Source organism: Bos javanicus, chromosome 4 (genome assembly GCF_032452875.1).
Source record: "Bos javanicus breed banteng chromosome 4, ARS-OSU_banteng_1.0, whole genome shotgun sequence".
Lineage (NCBI taxonomy): Eukaryota > Metazoa > Chordata > Mammalia > Artiodactyla > Bovidae > Bos > Bos javanicus.
In genome coordinates, this window is record NC_083871.1 from 40,945,790 (window position 1) to 40,967,691 (window position 21,902).

The 21,902-nt window shown below is 35.4% G+C and overlaps 1 protein-coding gene across 28 annotated transcripts in view; it reads right to left on the reverse strand.

The window, feature by feature from the left end:
- Positions 1–1,036: 1,036 nt before the first annotated feature.
- Positions 1,037–21,902, reverse strand: part of LOC133245987 (platelet glycoprotein 4) — a 92,903-nt gene continuing 72,037 nt past the window's right edge. For 19 of the 28 annotated variants that reach the window (XM_061413813.1, XM_061413802.1, XM_061413804.1 and 16 more), the window contains 11 exons: positions 18,683–18,830; positions 17,675–17,854; positions 16,320–16,411; positions 14,311–14,357; positions 10,473–10,542; positions 9,243–9,430; positions 8,104–8,222; positions 7,137–7,210; positions 6,161–6,215; positions 5,155–5,319; positions 1,037–1,974 (listed from right to left, as the gene is read on the reverse strand). In XM_061413813.1, coding sequence (XP_061269797.1) covers positions 5,155–5,319; positions 6,161–6,215; positions 7,137–7,210; positions 8,104–8,222; positions 9,243–9,430; positions 10,473–10,542; positions 14,311–14,357; positions 16,320–16,411; positions 17,675–17,854; positions 18,683–18,830 — 1,138 coding nt within the window. In that variant the 3' untranslated portion in view covers positions 1,037–1,974. Of the gene's footprint in view, positions 3,604–5,154; positions 5,320–6,160; positions 6,216–7,132; positions 7,211–8,103; positions 8,223–9,242; positions 9,431–10,472; positions 10,543–14,310; positions 14,358–16,319; positions 16,412–17,674; positions 17,855–18,682; positions 18,831–21,902 lie in introns of those variants that run through there. The other 9 variants (XM_061413829.1, XM_061413814.1, XM_061413818.1 and 6 more) reach the window with 2 other exon arrangements.

Below are 21,902 nucleotides of genomic sequence, written 5' to 3' on the forward strand. Positions count from 1 at the left end.
GATTGGGCCTATCTATATCCAGACTTGAGCAGCACTGAGAAGTCCCTCCTTAATCTGGAGCCCCAACAGGGAAAGGGTCCTGGGAAGTACATCCACCCCATGGGTGAGACTTCAGATTGAAGTTTTGGGATCTCCCATTTATAATCCCAGGCCAGCCACATGCAAACTGATAGCAAAATTGCAGTTTTGGTTTTTAACTTTTACAGTGCTGTTTGTTTCACCTCATGACTCATCAACATTTCTTAGAACCCCTTGGGGGCTCGTAAGCCCTTCAGGGGTTTAGTAGATTCCAAGATCTACTCTCTTTCCCATATAAAATACTGTCTGACTGGTGGGGCTCACAGGTAGGCACAGAATTCAGGCAGTGTCCAGGCAGGTCAGAAACCTGCTCTCCTGCTCCTGAAGCCTGAACTACACTTTGTTCATTTTAATTTCTGTAACACATCCCCATATTTTAGGAGGATACTTTTTCTATTCCCAGGAAATGAAAGGATATTACATCAGTATGTTTTGAATATTTTCAAGATTTTTTCCAAAGATCCTTCCAAACTGGTGTTATCTCGGTTTGCAGTTTTGGGTATTTATTTACCCTGGCAACTGACATGACAAGATTATTCTTGATTTTAGTATCTAAACAAAGCAGTTACCAATAATTTATCCTATAAAACACAAGGCAGAATGTGGTCCATCGTCCCCTTCTGTGGGGAGCCTTTTTAGGAGGACTCGTGGTCTCTGCCGTAAGTGAACTTCTGCTTAAGAAAGCAGGACTACCTAGCAATACATCTTCTGGTAAAAAGGAAAGGTCTTTCATAATCTAGAATTTAAGTTCTGCACCTTTAAAGCATGACCAACTATCTTTTTATTTCCTTATCCCCCAACTGGCTCAAAAATTAGTTAAGGAAAAAGTTGTAAAGATTGAATTTAGAAATAATATTTCAAAAGGAAATATTAGATTCATACAGAAACAAAAATTCAGATAGAACAATTAGAAAACTAGAGTAAATATTTTGTGACCCAACAGGAACTAGACAAAGTACAAGATTTTAAGGAACATCTTTTAATGTTCAAAACCAGTCTTTCTGAGGTGACAATGAAAGCAAGAAATTTTACAACAAATGACTATGAATACACATTCTACAGCTAGTAATCTTCCACATAATTTCTGTATTATCATTTACATCTCTTAGTACTAGCACAGCATTCTGAAGGTGCCAAGTGTAAGTTGTATGCAACTGAGTAGAAAGATGAAAATTTGCTCAGATTTCCAGAAGAGCTGTAGAACATGGAAGATAGCAAAGTTCTCAAACATGTCCAAATGCATAACCATTGACAAAAATATAAGCATATATTGTTATAAATACCATGGTTATAATGCCTTGCTGATGCTGTACAAAGGATTCCGTAGAGGAAAAAAAAACTTGAGAAATGTATAATAAATGGTTCATAGGCTAGTCATTTAGTTTACATTTTCAAATATCTTTCAAAATATTTGCTCTTCAGAGGCAATGTACTGACAGTACTGGGTCTGTGTTTTGCAGGGACACTGATGAGGGTAGTGATGTTTTCCTTTTGATGAGGAAGGCTAGTGTTCAGGGTCCAGGATTTGTGTAGAATGACCATCTCTCTGCTGAATTTAGCATTGGGAATAAATCAGTGAATCAGTACCAAGTAAAAATAAGTGGATCACGCTCAAGCCACATCTGTAGAAACTGAAGTCCATTCCATTGTGAACATGTTGAATTTTTAAAAGTGCTGGTTTTTCGTTCGAAGTGTGGAATTTAATGATGTCTTAATAATCCTTTTGAAATGTGCTGCTACTTATGGGGGCAGGTGGGAGGGAGTGTCACCAGTTCTTGAACTGTAAGATAAGGTGTGTTTTGCAAAAATAAAGCATGAAAATCTTGACTTTTGTAAGGTGATATTAAGAAAGGTCCTGACATAGCTGGTTCATAAATGTAGAGACTCTTTTACTCCCTGGAAAGAAGAAAGATAAGGTACATATCAGAAATTCATGGGAAAATAGTTAAGACTCAAATTCTATATATTAAAGATGTTGTATTTTCTAGAAATCAGCCCAATTTATCCAGCTGTAGAGAAAATTTCTCTGATGTGCTTCACGGATAAGGCAGTTATTTTCCCATTCCAGGGTTCATGGAAGACTCCTTCCCAGCTCTCAAGAGCTGCACGCAGTCAGATGAGGAGGGTCACTCATTAAATCTGCTCTGCGTGAGCATTTCCACTCCTTGCTGTCCCTTCAGACCATCCTCTGTTTAGTGGTGTATGTACTGCTTCTTTTGAAAAGACTATTGGCTTATTCTCTTCGTGATCCATTGAATAAATCCACACCTTCACTCTCCCATCTTTACTTTATTCCCTCTGCACAGCGTCTCCTTATTTTTCAGTTGCTTATAAATATTCCCAAAGGCATAATTAATTACAATATTCAACATGAGGCCTGTTTAAGGAAATCTATATCTGTGATTCTTCTAAATCTAGTAAATCAAGTAATCAACCTAGAAAATTTTTCTTCTCTATTTGTAAAGAAAAAAAGACATACTGTTGTATAAAGAGCAGTTACTTTCCTTGTAACAGTCAGAAGTTTAAGCCAAACCAATATATTTGTTGATAAAGACACTCTGGAAAGTTTTCAGTCTTTTACTTTCAGCTGCATAGCTCTGCTGAATCGCTCAGTTGTGTCCAACTCATTGTGACCACATAGACTCTAGCCCTCCAGGCTCCTCTATCCATGGGGATTCTCCAGGCAATAATACTGAAGTGGATTGCCATGTCCTCCTCCAGGCGATCTTCCCGACCCAGGAATCAAACCAGGGTCTCCTGCATTGCAGGTGGATGCTTTACCTGCTGAGCTACCAGGGAAGCCCAAGCTACATAGAGACCCAAGATGTTGGACATTCAGGGCTCATTAAGCACTGATGAAATAGGTTATGTAATTTCAATAGAGAATAATACCAAAAAATTTACAACTACTATAGTTCATTTTGAAAAGCTTATCTTCCCACTAGAACAAGTTTTGTTTTAACTTGGCTTTCAATAGATGGTATTTTGGTCTATTATATAAATGGTCATATGAATTACTGTGTTTAAACATAACTTGTTACTGGATTGATGACAGGTTTTAAAGGTGATGCCATATTTCCTTTATTATAACATGAATGTATTAGCATTTTGAATACATCCTGTCCAAATAGACCATAGGCAGAATTGTTCAGTCTCCTCTTAAGGAAATATATATAGGCAGAAAGCATCAGAACAAAAGATCGAGTTGCCTTCCTCAGTCTGAGCTTTCAGTCTCACGAACACACACAAAAAAATTGGTCCAAAAAGGCCAGTTTGTTTTTAAATCTTCAATTTAACTGATTCACACTTTGAAAATAGTTTTATACTGTTAAAATGTACTTTTCTGTAATGTCTCCCAAAAACAGAAGGGATGCTGATAGATCCATGGCTACTGGAAAATCATAAATTTTTATTAGGGATTAGCTGTGAAATTCATGTAAAATGGCATGATTTGAGCACATGAAGGTCAATAATTGTCAGTGGCAGCTCCAGAATTTCTATACAGGGCAGCTTACTGTCAGCAATCTGAAAGTGGAATGAGAAGACTTGTTTTAAAATTGTGATTGGTTTTCTTCAGAGCAATTTGCTGCTGTTGTTGTTCACTTGATAAATTATGTCCAACTCTTTGCAACCCCATGAACTGGAGCATGCCAGGCTACCCTGTGCTTCACTATCTCCCTGAGTTTGCTCAAACTCATGTCCATTGAATCAGTGATGCCATCTAGCTGTCTCATCCTCTGTCACCCTCTTTTCTTCATTCCCTCAGTCTTTTCCAGTGAGTCGGCTCTTCACATCAGGTGGCCAAAGTACTGGAGCTTCGGCATCAGTCCTTGCTTTAATTTAGATTATATATATATATATATTTTCTTGTTCTTCTTCTGCGCTTCCCTGGTGGCTTAGATGGTAAAGAATCTGCCTGCAATGCAGGAGACCCGGGTTCAATCCCTGGGTCAGGAAGGTCCTTTGGAGAAGGGAATGGCAACTCATTCCAGAATTCTGGCCTGGAGAATTCCATAGACACAGAAGCCTGGCGAGCTATAGTTCATGAGGTGGAAAGCAGTAGGATACTACTAAGTGACTTTCACTTCGCTTCATTTTTTTTCTTTGATATCCCAGGGAAGGAACGGTGGATAGAACCTATGGGTTAGTAGAGAATCCACTCCCCTCAGGCCATACCAATGCCATGTATGATTATTAAAGAAAGGCTTCCATTTAGAGAAAATAGGGTCTGGTATACACTCCTCTGTGTACAACGGGACACGGGTACTAATATTTAAAATACAGAGGCCTGAACTCCCTCTTTAGTTTTGCTAAAACTCATCCATCCATATTTATCTGATTTTTCCTTTAAACTCTAATTATTTGGTTTTAGTGAGTTCAACTTTATTCTATTTTCTTGTACTCATTTAATTCTAGTTCCTGAATTATAATCATTCATCAGGGCTTCCACATGGAACATCTAGGGTGCATGTCATGATTTTGGACAGCATGTCTATATGCAGCAGCTCTGTTTTTATATTAATATGCTATTTGCATTTAAAAATAGCATATTTTTATCTGATTTTTATCTCTACCATTTAGTGACTCTTTAATTCTCATTATTTTATAGCTTATCTAATTTTACTTTTTATTTTCTTTTCCCTTATAAATTTCAGTCTTCCCAAATAGCTGCCATTTTCAGTTTCACATAACGTTTCCTAGTCAGATATATTAAATTATTTGTGATTTTTAAAATAACTATCTAGAAATAATTAAGAAATAAAAATTGAGTACATGTATAGCTTTGGTGCAGCATTCTAACTTTTCAAAGGTAACACCTTCACAGTTTAGCCCATTTCCTCCCAAAATAAAGATGAAATATAGTGATCTGTTTAATATTGATAAGCCTAAGTACTCATTCAGTCTTCATTTTAACTTGCATTAAGTGTCTCAAAGTTTCAAGAATATATTAAAAATGATAGTTGACTAGACATGTTCATTAATATTTGCAGCCTAGTTTATAACTGTTTTGATAAAATGAAAACAAGTAATATTTAATGTTACTGAAGTAATATATGGTTTCTGTTATATACTTACTTAATTTACTCTCTTTGATCTGCATGCACAATATGAAATCATGAAAGCAATAAACATCACCACACCAACACTGAGCAAGACGATTTCTACCAGGCCCAGGAGGTTTATTTTCCCAGTCACTTGATTTCTGAACATTTCCGCCTTCTCATCACCAATGGTACCAGTCTGTAATCAAGTTAATAAATGGTGTTATTTGAGTAGGTTTGAGAGCAGAATACTCAAAACTCTCCACTTATGTGTATCACTTTTATCGAAACAGCACACAAATGTCAGTCATCTTTATCTGCAAGACAAGCCTGTTGGAATTCTCTTTGTATGTCAAAGAACACAGTAAATGCCCAGGTAGAATATTTAGAGAGAGAGAGAGAGAGAATATTCCTTCCTTTAAACATGTTATCTAGTGTTATTGAATATACTGATTTCATTGATCGGTATAGCAGTCTTACTGAAATATTCTCCAGTTTCCCAGAGGTTGCTTCTTAGTGACAGAAGGAAATGGCAAAGCTCAACTGTTTCTATCCTCTAAAGGCTTATGCAATGCATTTCCTAATTCTGTGGTTTATCGGTTCCATGATTTATATTTAAAATATCTTGTCAGGCACTAGATAGACAGCCTACATCTACTCTTAATTTGCCCATTATAAGCTTGGGTGGTTTTATTAGCACTACAAGGCTCATATTGAGTTATTTGGAGTTTAATATTTTCATGACTCTTTCCTAACACATGTACTATGACAAGAAAAATTATCTAATAAATGTATTATGAAGTATTTTTATTTTCATAAAAGTTAGACTTAAGTCTAACATAATCCTGATACTTCTGTATGACTTGTTTTAAAAAATAATTAATTATATAATTAATAATATATAAACTCACCCATAGATACAATGGAAAAACAAGTTCAAATACTGTGTGTGTGTGTGTGTATTTAATTTTCAAACATCAAAAACTTTTTCTGTATATTAAGCTTACTGTTTTTAGTGACTAATAGATAAAAATACTAACCTCATTAAGCCAAAGAATAGGGACAATATAGTTGTGCTTCAGATTCTTTAATGCTCTGTAATAAACATTGAAAATAAGTATGAAAATATATACTAATATGCTATACACATATGACAGATATTAGTAATTACTAGTGAAAATAAATGTTCAGAAATTAGTTGCTTTTACAACCTGGTTAAGTTACGTGCTTTGTTTCCCCTGTAATGAAGCATTTAAATTTTAATATTGCTGTTTCTCAGACATCTTTCCTACATACACATCTTTTTAATACAGATTTTTAAAAATATTTATTTATTTTTGGCTGCACTGGGTCTTCGTTGCCATACGTGGGCCTTTTCTAGCTGCGGCCAGCAGGGGCTACTCTGTAGTTGCTGTGCACGGGCTTCTCATTGGAGTGGTTTCTCTTGTTGTGGAGCATAGGCTCCAGGAGCGCAGGCTTCAGTAGCTGCTGCATATGGGCTCAGTAGTTACGACTCAACAGCTCCAGAGCACAGGCTCAGTTGTTGTGGCGCACGGGGTTAGTTTCCCAGAGGCCTGTGGGATCTTCCCGTATCAGGTATCAAACCAGTGTCCCTTGCAGTGCAAGGTGGACTCTTAAGCACTGAACCATAGGAAAGCCAGCTAATACAGGTTTTTTAATTAGAGTGACTTTTTCTAAGTATGTATTTTTCCTTTAAATAAATTCTACCCAGGAAACTAAAATATGAATGCTGAAACTATTGTCATAAAAATATTTGGACAGTTAGCAAAGAGAGAAATACCAGAAATACTCATTCCAAAATATGGGTAAGTACCATTTCACTACACATTAGATGTAATTCTAAATTACAAATGACAGTTATAAGCATTTGATAATTATTTAATGACATTAAGCCAAACAGAAGTTGAAATTTTATTTCCATCTCCTTTGATAGATATATCCGCATCTTACAAGAAAATTTGAAAAATCGAAATAAAACTTGTTTAAGAAACTCACTCAATTTTTTTTGCTGGCTTGACCAGCATGTTGACCTGCAGCCGTTTTGCAAACCGTAAAGTAAATCCAGTTATCTAAAAAGAGAACAAACTAATTACCAACTTATTTTAAAAACATTCTTTTATAATATCCAGACCTTATTTTTGTTATGTAGAGCCTAAGGTGAAAGTGTACTACTTGAACCTGTGAAATTTGTTATTTATTAATTGGACTTAATCAGACATATTGAATATTACTATGAGTATATGCATATGTGTATACAGATATATCCTTGCCCAACCTAATGTCAAGGTTTAGTTAGATTTGTGATGTTTACTTGAATTGCTTTTTGGGAATTAGTAATGACATCAACAGTAGTGAAATCTAAAACTCATTTGACAAAATATATCCTGGAATTTAAATACATACTCAGTCAGAATCCATGTATCATCAGTATAATTTTAATGTTACTTCTGTCATCATTTAAACTAAAATATGACTACTAAAGTCCTGACATTTCATTTAGCTGTTGAGAAGGGGAATATTAATATAAATGAAAAATTGAAACTATTAAACTATAGGGACTTAATAGATTTTTCTTGACAGTAAGAAATATATTTGATCTTGCCTCAAGTGCATGTATACCCATAAAAAATTTTTAATCCCTCATGATCTACAGGGTCCCTTCATATAAGCAATATTTGTAGTTAAGAATAAAGTACATTTGAAAGAGTAACATATAAAATCATTTTAATCCAAATAGAATGATTTTCATTATTCCTGACCTTTACTGAAAAACTAAAATTATCTTGACATTTCATAAGCAACAACAGGAAGAAATCACTGTAATTTTCCTTGAAGTAAAAATAAGTAATTTATTAAGAATGGAGTACAATAAATGTGACTAAATGTGACTGATAGAAAAGAGATAATTTAATTTTTTCTTCATTTTTATAAAATAAATCCGATCAATAAAGTATTTGCTTACAGGTTCAACATCTAAGTACGTGCTGTGTTCTTCTTCATTTGGACTTAAGCTTTCAATAGGTTCTGCAAGTTCAGGACTTCCATGTAGAAAATGAGGAAGTGAAATGTACACAGGTTTTCCTGAAAGCAAGTTTTAAGAGACAGTTGGGATAAATCATTTTCCTCATTTCATATACCACCTAGGAAAGATTTCCTTGAAAACAAAGCTTTATAATTTAAAAAAAGAAATGCAAATTTGGCTTTGAAATCTAATCAGGGGATGAGAGTGAGGGAAAATTATAGTATCTGATCACTTTTGAACAAAAATAAAATGTAAACTTCTACATCATCCTACTGACTATTTAGTTAATGTCTGTTGTTCATCCCTTAAGGTGTTTATTTTCACCTTAGGTGTTTTCAATATGTAAAGCTTAGCTACTGAACACAAAGTTACAACCATATACCCTCATGTTTCAGGCTGTAAAATGTCTTTGGACTGAGAATTTATTTAAAGAGGCTTTTCTTTCTTTATTCTCACCCACTCTAACATGAAGAAGGTAAGCAAAATAAGATAGACTCCAGATGCCATGTTTGAATCAATTTTTGTTTCAGAGACATCCTAAAATATACTTATTTTATTTACAGATTCTAGATTAGAATAAGAAAAATGTCAGATGGACAAGTTGGGATGCTCAAAGTATTCTGCAAACTATTTTCATTTTACCCTACATCTAAAAGGAGCACAGCCATTCTGCACAGCAAAAGAAATGGTCAGAAATGAAACAGGTAGGAGAAAATACTTCCAAAACACGTATCCCATAAGTGATTAACATCCAAAATATACAAGAATTCACGCAACTCAAAAAACATAAATAAACCATTTAAAAATGAGCAAAAGACCTAAAGAGACATTTTCCAAGTAGCACGGGAAGTATCGATAAGCATGATTATACCTAATAAAAACTAACTTTTGGAACACGAAAATAACTGAGACCCTGAAGCAAGACAAACATCAAAACAAAAATATCCTACCATCACTCTTACTTTCTGCCCTTATTGCTTTCTCACTTTATATTTCTGGTGGAATCCTGGGTGAAGTTTACATTTTAAAGGATAATGCAAATTATGCCATGGATTGTGACACTGAGAACTTGTACTCACCTTCTTTGCATTTGCCAATGTCTAGCACACCATATAAGGTACAATTTTTTGAGATGATTTTTTCTGTGCAGAAACAGTGGTTGTCTGGATTTTGAAATGGAGATGCAAAAGCAAAGGATGGAAGAATAAATCTATACACAGGGATTCCTTTCAGATTTATTTCAGCTCCAAACACAGCATAGATGGACCTGAATACAGATAAGAAAGAGCTTCATTCTGGGAATCTAAACTTCGTTGTGGAAATTTGTTTTATCTTATATTTAAATTAATACTATTGCTGCCTTAAATTAGAAAAATTAGATATAATCTTATTAGAATCCTTACCTTTTAGGAAAAAAAAAACTTGCAAAATTTTAAGACACACTAGAACTTAATACTTGAGTATGAGCTATTCTTATCTTTGTTTTCAAACGCTTCTGAGAAATATTTTTGCTTGTGAATTACCGTGGAGTATTTACAATTAAGGCATTCCTCACAGTTAGTTTCATTTATGGATTAAATATTTTCTAATCCCCAGTTGACTATTTGAAGAAATGCTGTTCTCTTCAATTTTACAGATAAGGAAAAAGATTCAGAGATATTATGCTTGCTTTACGAAACAGTGTTAAGAAACCAGGTGAGCATTCAAGGATAGACGCCAGTGCTTGCGTGATGGCTACTGGGCCCCCATCAATTTGAAAAGATGCTGTATGGTCAGTGGGGCACATGGACATGGTTCTGTGTTTGTGGTATCCTCTTCTTTACAAAGACTGGGCATGCCTTTCTAGATTTGACTGTTATCACTCTTACTGCTAATTTAGAAAAAGAATGAAAAAAGTAGTTCTTAAAAATAACAAAAAGAAACTGATTTGCATTATACACAACGTCCTTCTACATCAAATTTTAAAGACTCATAAATACATTGTGTGTGTGTGTGTGTGTATGTATGTATTGGTGGCTCAGTTGTGTCCAACTCTTTGCAACCCCATGGGCTGTAGCCCACCATGGTCCTCTGTCCATGGGATTCTCTAGGCAAGAATACTGGAGTGGTTTGCCATTACCTTCTGCAGGGCATAAATACATCATGAATTTCACATTGTATTTATTCTTAATAGATCAGGAAAAAAGTCCCTAAAAGTATTTTCTTTTTCTCAAATAACATGATTAATAAGCATGAGTTTCTTGGTCTGTGTTTTATCACTTAGAGAAAGAATTCTGACTTGGAAAAATACATCATTGTCTTTCTCTTACCTGCAAATATCAGAGGAGAAAAATTGCAATACCCTTGTCTTCTCAACAAAAGGTGGAAATGAGGCTGCATCTGTTTAAAAACCAAACCAGTGGCAAGGGATTAGATGGAAAGAGTGCATCTTAGACAAATCTAGAAATCTTGATTCCAGCATGGTTAAGAGAGATATAATGCAAACTGTATATATAAAATTAAAATTCTCCAGTAACTGCATTTTAAAGATGAAAAAAAAAAAATGTATCAAGTATATGTTGTTTAACCCCATATATCAAAAATACCATCATTTTAACATATAAAAATTAACAAATTTCTGAAAATCCAGTGTTTATACTTACCGTATTTCAGTTTGTACTAGCTGTGTTTCAAGTGCTGCTGAATTGTGACCTGTAGCTGCTGCTGCTGCTGCTGCTAAGTTGCTTCAGTCGTGTCCGACTCTGTGCGACCCCATAGACGGCAGCCCACCAGGCTCCCCCGTCCCTGGGATTCTCCAGGCAAGAATACTGGAGTGGGTTGCCATTTCCTTCTCCAATGCATGAAAGTGAAAAGTGAAAGTGAAGTCGCTCAATTGTTTCCGACTCTTAGCAACCCCATGGACTGCAGCCAGCAGGCTCCTCCATCCATGGGATTTTCCAGGCAAGAGTACTGGAGTGGGGTGCCATTGCCTTCTCCGATGTAGCTAGCAGCTACCATATCTAATAAGACTGTATACTATACGTAGTCATTGGTATTCTGTTTCATATTAAATTTTCCCATTCCATAAGTACAGATGAAAGTTTTTAAAAATGTCAAAATTACGTTGTCAAAATTACGTTGTTAAAACTGCAATTTTATGTTTTTAAATCTTCCATCTATCAGTAGAATAGCAATTTTTTAATCTTGAGATTCCTTTAAAACTCATTTTTGTAAATGTTGTTTGTACTTTTAATAGCGATCCATTCACCTACCCTTATGGCTGATCAATAGTTTTTAAATCACTAAACAATTTCACACAAATGGTTGGAAAATGTACACATCAAACAAAAAAGGGCATTTTTTGAGCTTAGTAAATCTTTACTACGGTTGTGCTCCATAGTACACACTGGATGTAAGAAAAAATAGCTAGATAATTCCTCCGTTTGCTCCACAAATGAACATCACCAAACATGAGCCACCACTGAATGTGTTTGTTCCAAACAGTAAGACCTACCCTTCAGTTATGAATACCATACTCTTTTTCTGGTAATGGCTCTGACCTTGTGATTTTATTACATTTCACTTACATTTTTGTGATAGGTGAAATATAACAGAGGATCTCAGTGAACCTGATAGAGACATTGAGAGAATGGGATACTGAAGGTTAAATTCCCCAAATAGGTCCCTGAATGGGCCTTGCCTACAACTGCTGTCCCAACACCTTAGCCATTAATGGAAAAGAGTACATTGAAAATCTTTAAAAACCATCGGAAATATCATCAAAGATTATGTTGTAATGACACCAGTAACTACCAAGAGCCATGACCATAACATAGCTGATACTAGCAGGGCTCTCTTTTTTTAAAATACATTCAAATATAAATAAATATTTTCATTTTATGTCTTTAAACTTAATGAAGAAGATAGAGGAAGTACTTCTAAATCATGATTTAAAAATCAACTTGGATCCATTTACATTTCATTAGTCTTTTTCTCAGAGAAGGCAATGGCACCCCACTCCAGTACTCTTGCCTGGAAAAATCCCATGGACGGAGAAACCTGGTGGGCTGCAGTCCATGGGGTCGCTAAGAGCCGGACACGCCTGAGCAACTTCACTTTCACTTTTCACTTTCATGCATTGGAGAAGGAAATGGCAACCCACTCCAGTGTTCTTGCCTGGAGAATCCCAGGGACGGAGGTGCCTGGTGGGCTGCTGTCTATGGGGTCGTACAGAGTCAGACACAACTGAAGCGACTTAGCAGCAGCAGCAGCAGTCTCTTTTTCTAGTACTGTGACCAAGAATCTCCCATCAGAGTCCCTGGTCTACCCAGTCAATCTTTGCTCCTAGTTTGTTTTACTGTTATTTTCTTCTTAGATACTTTTAATTTCATGCTTGATTCTATGTATATGTTACTGTCATTAATGGATCCTCTTATTACTGTTTTAAAACTGCTCTATTTTTTGTTTTAGACTAAGATTTAAATATATTTTAAGCCCATAAGCAATAGTTTACTATTTAGGAGAAGCACACTATATTTTTCTCTTAAGGACTGAAGTGTATGCTTATGAAATTAAAGTTAGTGGTATTGGGACAGTTGACTATTTACAGAAATGAGCTACTTGGAAAGGATTTCTTCACCCATCACCATGACTCTAAAGTGTTGCGAAGCAAATTCAGCGGTGGTTTTACTGGTGTTTTTTTTTTGTTTGTTTGTTTTTTTAGCAGAGTGTAAACAAAATTAAATAAACCTGTGAAACTCAGCAATACCTTTGTGAAAATGAACGTTCTCTATGTTTCCTTCTTATTTTCTTTTATGTACTTTATGTATAATATTTTTTTCTTCATTGTGTTACATTCTTCTAAAGTGTTACCTTATCAACTTTACATGCACAATATTCTGCTTCTGCTTCTTAGTAGCTGGAAGATCACCTTTGATTTTAAATACCTAATGGTATTTTATTCCTATTACTTTTTAAAATTTTAATACTTAAACTAATAGGCATATGTGTACTTTGCTTTTCCTTAAGGAGAATAATAAACTGGATCTATCACACTCTGAATCTAAAGTCCTAGTACCTTCTTTCTTCCCAGCTCTAATTCACAGTTATTTTTGCATACATTTCTCATGGTTAGTACAGATGCAGCTGTGTTTTATTGTTGTTGTTTTCTTTCTCATTTTAATCATCTCATTCAAAATCTGTGTTCAGCCTTGAACGTCTCTGATTCTGCCTCATATCGAAACCTGCACTTGGACACAAGTTTTACTTTTGTATTTATCTTGATTTTTTAATTCTTTAAGTTTTAAACTATTCAGTTCAGTTTTGTCCGACTCTTTGTGATCCCATGGACTGCAGCATGCCAGACTTCCCTGTCTATCACCAACTCCCAGAGCTTGCTCAAACTTGTGTCCATCAAGTTGGTGATGCCGTCCAACCATCTCATCCTCAGCCGTCCGCTTCTCTCCTGCCTTCAAACTTTCCCATCATCAGAATCTTTTCTAAGGAGTCAGTTCTTTGCATCAGGTGGTCAAAGTATTGGAGTTTCATCTTCAGCATCAGTCCTTCCAATGAATATTCAGGACTGATTTCCTTTAGGATTGACTGGTTTGATCTCCTTGCAGTCCTTGGGACTCTCAAAAAGAGTCTACTCCGACACCACAGTTCAAAAGTATCAATTCTGCACTCAGCTTTCTTTATGGTCCAACTCTCACACTCATACATGACTAATGGAAAAACCATAGGTTTGACTAGACGGACCTTTGTCGGCAAAGTAATGTCTCTGCTTTTGAATATGCTGTCTTGGTTTGTCATAGCTTATATAGTATTTCCAAAACATGCAAACAGTAACTACTACTCTAAAATATTCTACCCCCTTACTTCTGTGGCCAGGAAGGAAGTTCACTTAAGTAAAGCTTTTACGAAGCAAACATTTCCCAAGGAATGCAGTAAAGGCTTATCTTCAATGGTTAATATTCAGAAATCCCATCACATTAGACTGATATTTAATAAGCCTATATATAAGTATAGAGACTCTGAATTATGTTGTAGGGATACGAAGATAAGTAAATGCATATCCTCAACCCCCAGAACATTGTAGATATGATGGAAGATTTGTGGGAGAAAGAAGGTGGTTTCATTGTGATATTACCACAAAACAGATGTCCTTACCTGTACCATTAATCAGGTCACAATAACTTGACCAATAGGAGAGATTCCTTAGGAATTAAAAAAAGAAAAAGAAAATGATCAGTCTCATTTCAGGAGCACCTTCTCATATTACATTGTCTATTATGAGTCAGTATTTCTGCAGAAATAATAACAATTAATTAGACTAGATGTGACAGGTGCTAAGTTTAAGAAATGTTCTAAGTCATTTGGTCTATGTATTGTTTGAAGCCGGCATCTTGTTGAGATAAAGGAAGAGCTTGATAACACTAAGTGGCTAGATTATAAAATAAAAGCTGCCAAAATTTGGTAGTTAGGAACAACTTGGAAAAGATAAAGTTCTGCAAAAAGAAAATTTAAAAACACATATCAGCATTTAGATGTCTACTTCAAGAAAGTTTTTTGTTGTTGCTCCAGTGGGAGAAATGGAGTATTTCATATTATGTTGAAGTGTCCAGCTGAGGAGGAAGATACTAAATGGTTAACTGATATAAACTCATTATGAGAGAAAAGAGTAGAATGTAGAAAAGGAAAGAGATGTTTGATTAATAGAGATTTAGAAACATGTAGAAAATCAATATATACTTTTCCTCTCAACTCTTGCATGAGCTGGCATTAAAGCAGGATGAAGTTTATTAATTTATATTCTGGTATCTACATAAAATATACATGTGTGTGTATATTTATATATGGAAATAATGAAAACAACAGTAGTTATAGTTTCTCTGTATGCTCAACCACTTTTTGGTGATGGAAAAATGGTTTTGTGACTCTAACATACCATCCAGTAAGATGTCAAGGCAAGCTATTGCTTCTTTTTTAAACAGAATAAGCTGTCAGTCATGTTCAGTCGGTTAAGTTAACCTTATCATAATCTTAAATGAAATTCTTACTCCAATTTGGAGCATTTAGTAACTGTCCTTAAAAACTGGTAATATTGAAATGCAAGAAATTCTCACTTTCCTCAATATACAGAGATGTGATTTCCCTAAAATGAACATTTAGAAGTGTTTGTTTTCCTCCATTAGAATTTTCAAAATAATAAAAGACTGTGAACTCTGTAGATGAAAAGTCTACATGAGTGAGTATTTAACTGTTTTAGGCAATTTTTAGGGACACACTCAGTGTGAAGTTATGGTTACTTAATCATAAAAATATTTCATCTCTTTTGATTTTGATCACTTTATTCTTTGTCAGGAATTACTGATCTTAAAACTCTAATTTCAACTTTGAGGAGAAAAGCTTTTCCCCATTGATGTTTATTGGGCTTCTTTGTATTTTAGCTAGATGACAGATTAGGTGTACTGCACATAAACAGGCAGGAACTTGGGAGAAGTAGGAAATCATGGGTATGTGAACATATCTCATTCTACTACTACTTCATAGGAAGTGTACACTTTATTTTCAGGTTTAATATGTCAGTTTTGGAACAGGAAATAATAATTCCATTTTTTGCATTGACAATGGTTTAAAAAGCTGAATTATCAATATAGAAAATTATTTCAGGAAAATTTTTAAGGGACAAGTCATGAAAATGTTCACATGGATTCATTGAACATTCATCTTTATAGGTACATTTAATCATCTCCCTGGAATGAATGATGTTTTTTGACATGCTCAGTTAAAAAAGAAACAGTAAGATGTCTGTATTCTGACTTGCTAGATGATGAGTTGATATATTGATTTTCCTCATTTTCATTTATGTCATTGTTGCGTGTAAGATAATACCGGTTATGCAGCAGGGATGGAAGTAGTCCCTTTAGATTTCTTTATGTAAGAGAACTTGTTCATAAAGGTGAACCCTCCAGTGGGGCTGATACTCAGCAAAAATGCACTAGTGTGACCAGTCATTACAACTAAAGGATTAATGCCTGGTAGACCTAGGGAGTTTCTAGGGCTGAGATACAAACAGCTCTGTCCCACAGGTTGTGCCTGTGCTTTACCAGCTGGTAAATAAATTTCTTGCCTGCCTTAGAGTATCCTAGTGACACACACTTTGCCTGGATACTTACTTTCTGCCTTTGTATGTGTCAATTATAGCAACTTTGCTTATGTCGTCCTTTCCATTGAAAACTCTGTAAATTCCATCCGCAGTATTATTGTACTGAAGAGATACAAGAAACAATTACTTCTACAACAAACCATACTTTCCAAGTTATTAAATATGTAATTAACTCACATTTCTCAGTGGTTGTTCATAATTATTTCATACGATTTTAAATATACATGCAATAGTTTCAAAATTATTGGTCTTTAATATTTTAAAAAGACAGAATACAAAAGGTGACTAAAAATAAGTGCTAGATGCCGAGACAAAGTAAGATAACAAATGCCAAAGCTGTCGTGATCAAATTCTAGCGCTCTCTGTTTTATTTAATCCAGAAAGGCCATTTTGATCACTACTCCTGATATATTGAGGTGAGGCGAGAGTGAACAAAACCTATGAGAAAAATGACCAATGTCTGGACATTGTCCAATGTTATGAGCTCTAAGTAGTTACTAAGACGAAGTGCACAAAATTAACAACAGAATTAGCCGAGGAAAGAAATAAGAATATGTGAGTGAAATAATAGTAACTGAATTTATCTCCCTTAAGGCTTTCTGTATTCATATTTGATTGATATATGAACTTGCAACGCTAAAAACCATCTAAAGTAAAATAACAATGAACTGCAAAATATAATTAATATCTCATATAGTGCCAGAAGGAATCACAGTAAAATTTTCCATGCAATAGTCACCTTGTCCTATTTGTAATTCAGAACATTCTGCCATAACTAAGTACATCACCAAATTCACTTTTTATCTCCAAACTGCCATTTCATGAGTTTGTAGATAGAAGTTCTTATCAGCTCTGAGCACTGCACTCACTCACAGAAGTTCTTACCAACTAAATCCGAGAGAATACAACATGCTGATGTATCAATCTTGTGTACAATTTAAGGTGACTTTTAAATTTACACTGAAACAATTTTTAAAGAATGATATGATGAATATAATTAACAAAAATAAAATACAGCTTAAACTTTTTTTTTTTTTTAGACAGGAAACCAAAACCAAAAACAGTATTCAAACTCTTAGCACCTTATAACCTAATTTTAGACAATTGCATGTTTATCTAGGAGTGGAAACTTGATTAAATGGCCACTTCTTAATCTTAAACTTAATTGTCAAATCCAGATAAGTAAATTTTCCCAACCAGGAAAGCTAAATCCATGTGAGGTAGAGATTTTTTAAAACTTATGGTATGTATTCTGAGATCTGAAATAGGGTTTAACACACTGAATGATAAACTTATGAATTGCCAATGTGATTATATTTATCCAGTTAAAGTCTAACAGTATCAACATTTATAATTGTTACTCACAGGATAAAACACACCAATTGTAGTAGTAATAGGATATGGAACCAAATTCAAGAATGGATCCGTATAGCCCCACAATAGTTCTTTCAAAGTTCTGTTTTGAAACATAGAAGATTTGGACTTTTTGATAAATGAATTGAGTATTCCTTGCATAAATGTATTTGGATACAGCTGTGGTGCAGCCTGCAAAAAAAAAAAAAATCATGGTTTAAGACACCAACTGCAATATCACTTTCTTAACAAATAAATATAAATACAAGAATTAAACTGAATAAAACAATTTCCAGCTATCTTTAAAATGACTGCCAAATCTAGCCAGGACTAAAGTATATTATTTCTTCATCTCTTAATGATTACATTTCTCTGTGGTTGTGTGGGCCACAGGAAGAGGAGTTTCAAAGTTAAGTCCTACTTTTTGACAAATTTTACTTATTTATTTCATTAGTGATTTATTTTGGCTGTGCTGAGTCTTCATTGCTGTGCACGCTTCTCTCTAGTTGCCTTGAGCAGGGCCAGTCTCTAGTTGTGGTGCACGGGCTTCTCATTGTGGTGGCTTCTCTTGGTGCAGAGCATGGGCTCTCGGGTGTGCAGACTTCAGTAGCTGAGGCATGTGGGCTCAGTGGTTGCGGCTCCCCAGCTCTAGAACACGTGCTCAACAGTTGCGGTGCGCAGGCTTAGCAGCTCTGAGGCATGTGGGATCTTCCTGGACCAGGGATTGAACTCATGTCTCCTGCATTATCAGGTGGATTCTTTATCACTGAGCCACCAGGGAAGCCCCATAAATCCTTTTTAAAATGATACACTCTAAGTGGTCTTCTAATCAGTCTTCAGTTGTTTATTCTATCATCTTGTCATCTTTCCAAATGATCGTAATTCAAAATAATAACATAAGAAAGCATTTTTATAAAAATGAAAAAAAAAAGATATCTAATTGCAGTTTTAATCATGAGATTATTTACAGTTGGGTTCTAGAGGATTTCAAAATCAGTAATTTTGCTGTTGTCTACTCACTGCTACAGCCAGGTTGAGAATGGTGAACGTGTCATCCTCAGTTCCAACTGATAGCGAGGGTTCAAAGATGGCACCATTGGGCTGCAGGAAAGAGACCGTGTGGGTCTCAGGGTCCTGGGTTATATTTTCCTTGGCTAGATAACGAACTCTGAAAAACAGGAGGAACTAAAACTCAAAAGCATTGTTTCAAATGAATGTCATTCATTCTTGCAACAAATAATTTTAAGTACATAGACTAGACTGTGTCAGAAATTATGCTAAACAAGTAGACCAAAAGGATAAGCAAGCTGATGGTGAGACTCTAGCAAATTAGAGAAGGAAGGTCTTAGATGTACATACCAGGGGAGAAGGAATACATGTTATTATAGGAGGTTACACAGATTCTGTGAGAAGACAGAATAGGTACAAACCCAGGCTTGGGATGGTTATGGTGGGATAATGGACAGGATACAATTCCATATAAGTGGTTTGAGTGAAAGATAGAACTTTAACTTGGTAAAATATGGTAGAACATATAGGATAAGTAAGAACATGGTAAATAACATGTTTCAACATGGTTGGTTTACAGTGTCTGAGGAAGGGGGTGGTAGAAAACACAGCCACTGAAATGAGCAATATTTCAAAGACTAAAGGATTGCATTCTACATTCAGATGTTCACCTTTTATCTTGAGGGTGAGGGGAAAATACAGAAGTTGAAGCAGGGGAATATTATGAGCCCATTTTCTTATATTAGAAGGACTGTTCAAAGTAAATAGCCTTTCTATCACTGGCTTGGCTATAATTTTCATTATTTTAATGAAAGTTAAAGATGGCAATGGCACCCCACTCCATCACTCTTGCCTGGAAAATCCCATGGATGGAGGAGCCTGGTGGGCCGCAGTCCACGGGGTCACTAAGAGTCAGACAAGACTCAGCGACTTCACTTTCACTTTTCACTTTCGTGCATTGGAGAAGGAAATGGCAACCCACTCCAGTGTTCTTGCCTGGAGAATCCCAGGGATGGGGGAGCCTGGTGGGCTGCCGTCTATGGCGTCACACAGAGTCGGACACGACTGAAGCGACTTAGCAGTATCAGCAGCAAAGATAACTAACAATATATTTCCACATCACAGATCAATTCCTCTCCAACCCTACCCCATGTATGGAATAGTTACTAGTTCTGAGCTCCTGGCTGTAATCTCTAGGCAGAGTACCAACTACTTTCTAGGAATGTGGTGAAGGGTAATATCATGGGAAAAAAATATTTTGTACATACAAGATATTTACTGAGATGAAATAAGGTGTACATTATTCACTGCTCTATCATATATCCGAATGTCTCTATCATGTGATCTAATAGTTATTTGTTGTTATCTAAGATAAAAATTGACAAAATATGGGACTGAAATAGAAAAAACAAAACCAACCAGAAAAGCCTGACCTGATTTCAATCAAGTATAATAAAAATGTAGGTTCCTATGCCATAGGTATTATGAGTATTTTGTATCCCCAAGCAGTGTCTGGTACATGGATAAGTTCTTGGTAAATAGTTTTGAATGAAGAAATTATTTTTTACATTCTTTAAAAAGAGAATTCACAAAAATATGGAAATATATATTATTTCTAATACAATTTCATCAAGCTCTTTATTGTTTATTCTCCTTGGAGTAGTGTAGACATACAAAGAATATAAATATGTGAGACATCATCCTGGAGAATCTATTACTAATCAGTTACTCTTTTATATTAGATAGTTATATGTTAAAATGATATTACATATTCATATTTAAAATTAAAATAATTTTCAGGAACATTTATATTTATATAATTGAAATAATAGCAGTATAAGTAAGTGTAAGTAACTGAAAGTCACTCATTGGTGTCTGACTTTTTGCGACCCGATGGACTATACAGTCCATGGAATTCTCCAGGCCAGAATACTGGAGTGGGTAGCCTTTCCCTTCTCCAGGGTATCTTCCCAGCCCAGGGATCGAACCCAGGTCTCCCGCATTGCAGGTGGCTTCTTTACCACCTGAGCCATAGTTGTGACCCAAATTGTAGTTTACTTAGTTGTACTTACATTATACCAGCAGATGGCACTCACTAACAGAAAAAAAATCCTTCTAACTGAGGTCTGTGTTTACAATGTACTTGAAAAAGAGATTATAAGTACTCAAGTTTTTGTTTAAAAATTAGAATGTACACAGGTTTTACAGAGTGTTGGTTAATAAGGTTAAAGGGAGGAAATTGCTTCATATTTTGTTTTCCATGTACTCCTGGCAAAGCAAAGTAATTAAAAAATTAATGTTCTATCTGAGAATATTCTGAAGGAGTTACCAGGTCTTCATAGAGATGATATACATAACTAACATCTCAATCCAGGAAGTTTCATGCTTTGACTCATGTCACACCCTGTCAAAGTTTCATCAAGCTCACTTCAGCAGCTAAAAGGCAAATAAGCCTGTGTGGTTCTGTTGAGGAGGGACATCCTCTTCCACTTCCAATTTCAACTGAATTCAGGGTGTAATTGATAGGAAGTAAATTCACCTCAGCACATGGAAGACTCTCAAACTATTAACTTTTTCTGAAAGGTAACCATTGTTTTTCCCATTATTTAGGACATCTAGGTAGACAGTAAGGATTCCTTTGGCAACATCATAAAACATCATGAGATTCCTTTAGAATTGTTATATAAATTTGAGTTTGTTTACATACTTTAGCTGAAAATCCAACTTCTCCAACCCTCACCTCATTGCTTCTCCAAGTAAATGAATTATATCTAATCCACTCTATTTTTATCATGAAGGTTTTAGCCTCCAAGAATAAGATATGTATCTTATCACCTATCCAGAGCAGGACTGGGACAGGATTCTATATTATGATTGTTTTTTACATTCCACAATGAATACCCTTAAAAGTAAAAACATACCCCCCGACACACAAACAAGCAAAAAAATTAAGCAAAACCTGTGATGAGACAGATCTCAAATACCACCTATTTTCTCTTATCACATGTATTCAGTTCTCTCAGGGTATGATTTTTAATCTGTTATGGTTTGGCGGTTTAGTCGCTAAGTCATGTCTGGCTCTTGAGACCTCATGGACTGTAGCCCGCCAGGCTCCTCTGTCCATGGGGTTTCCTGGGCAAGAATACTAGAGTGGGTTGCCATTTCCTTCTCCAGGGGATCTTCCCAACTCAGGAATTGAACCCAGGTCTCCTGCACTGCAGGCGGATTCTTT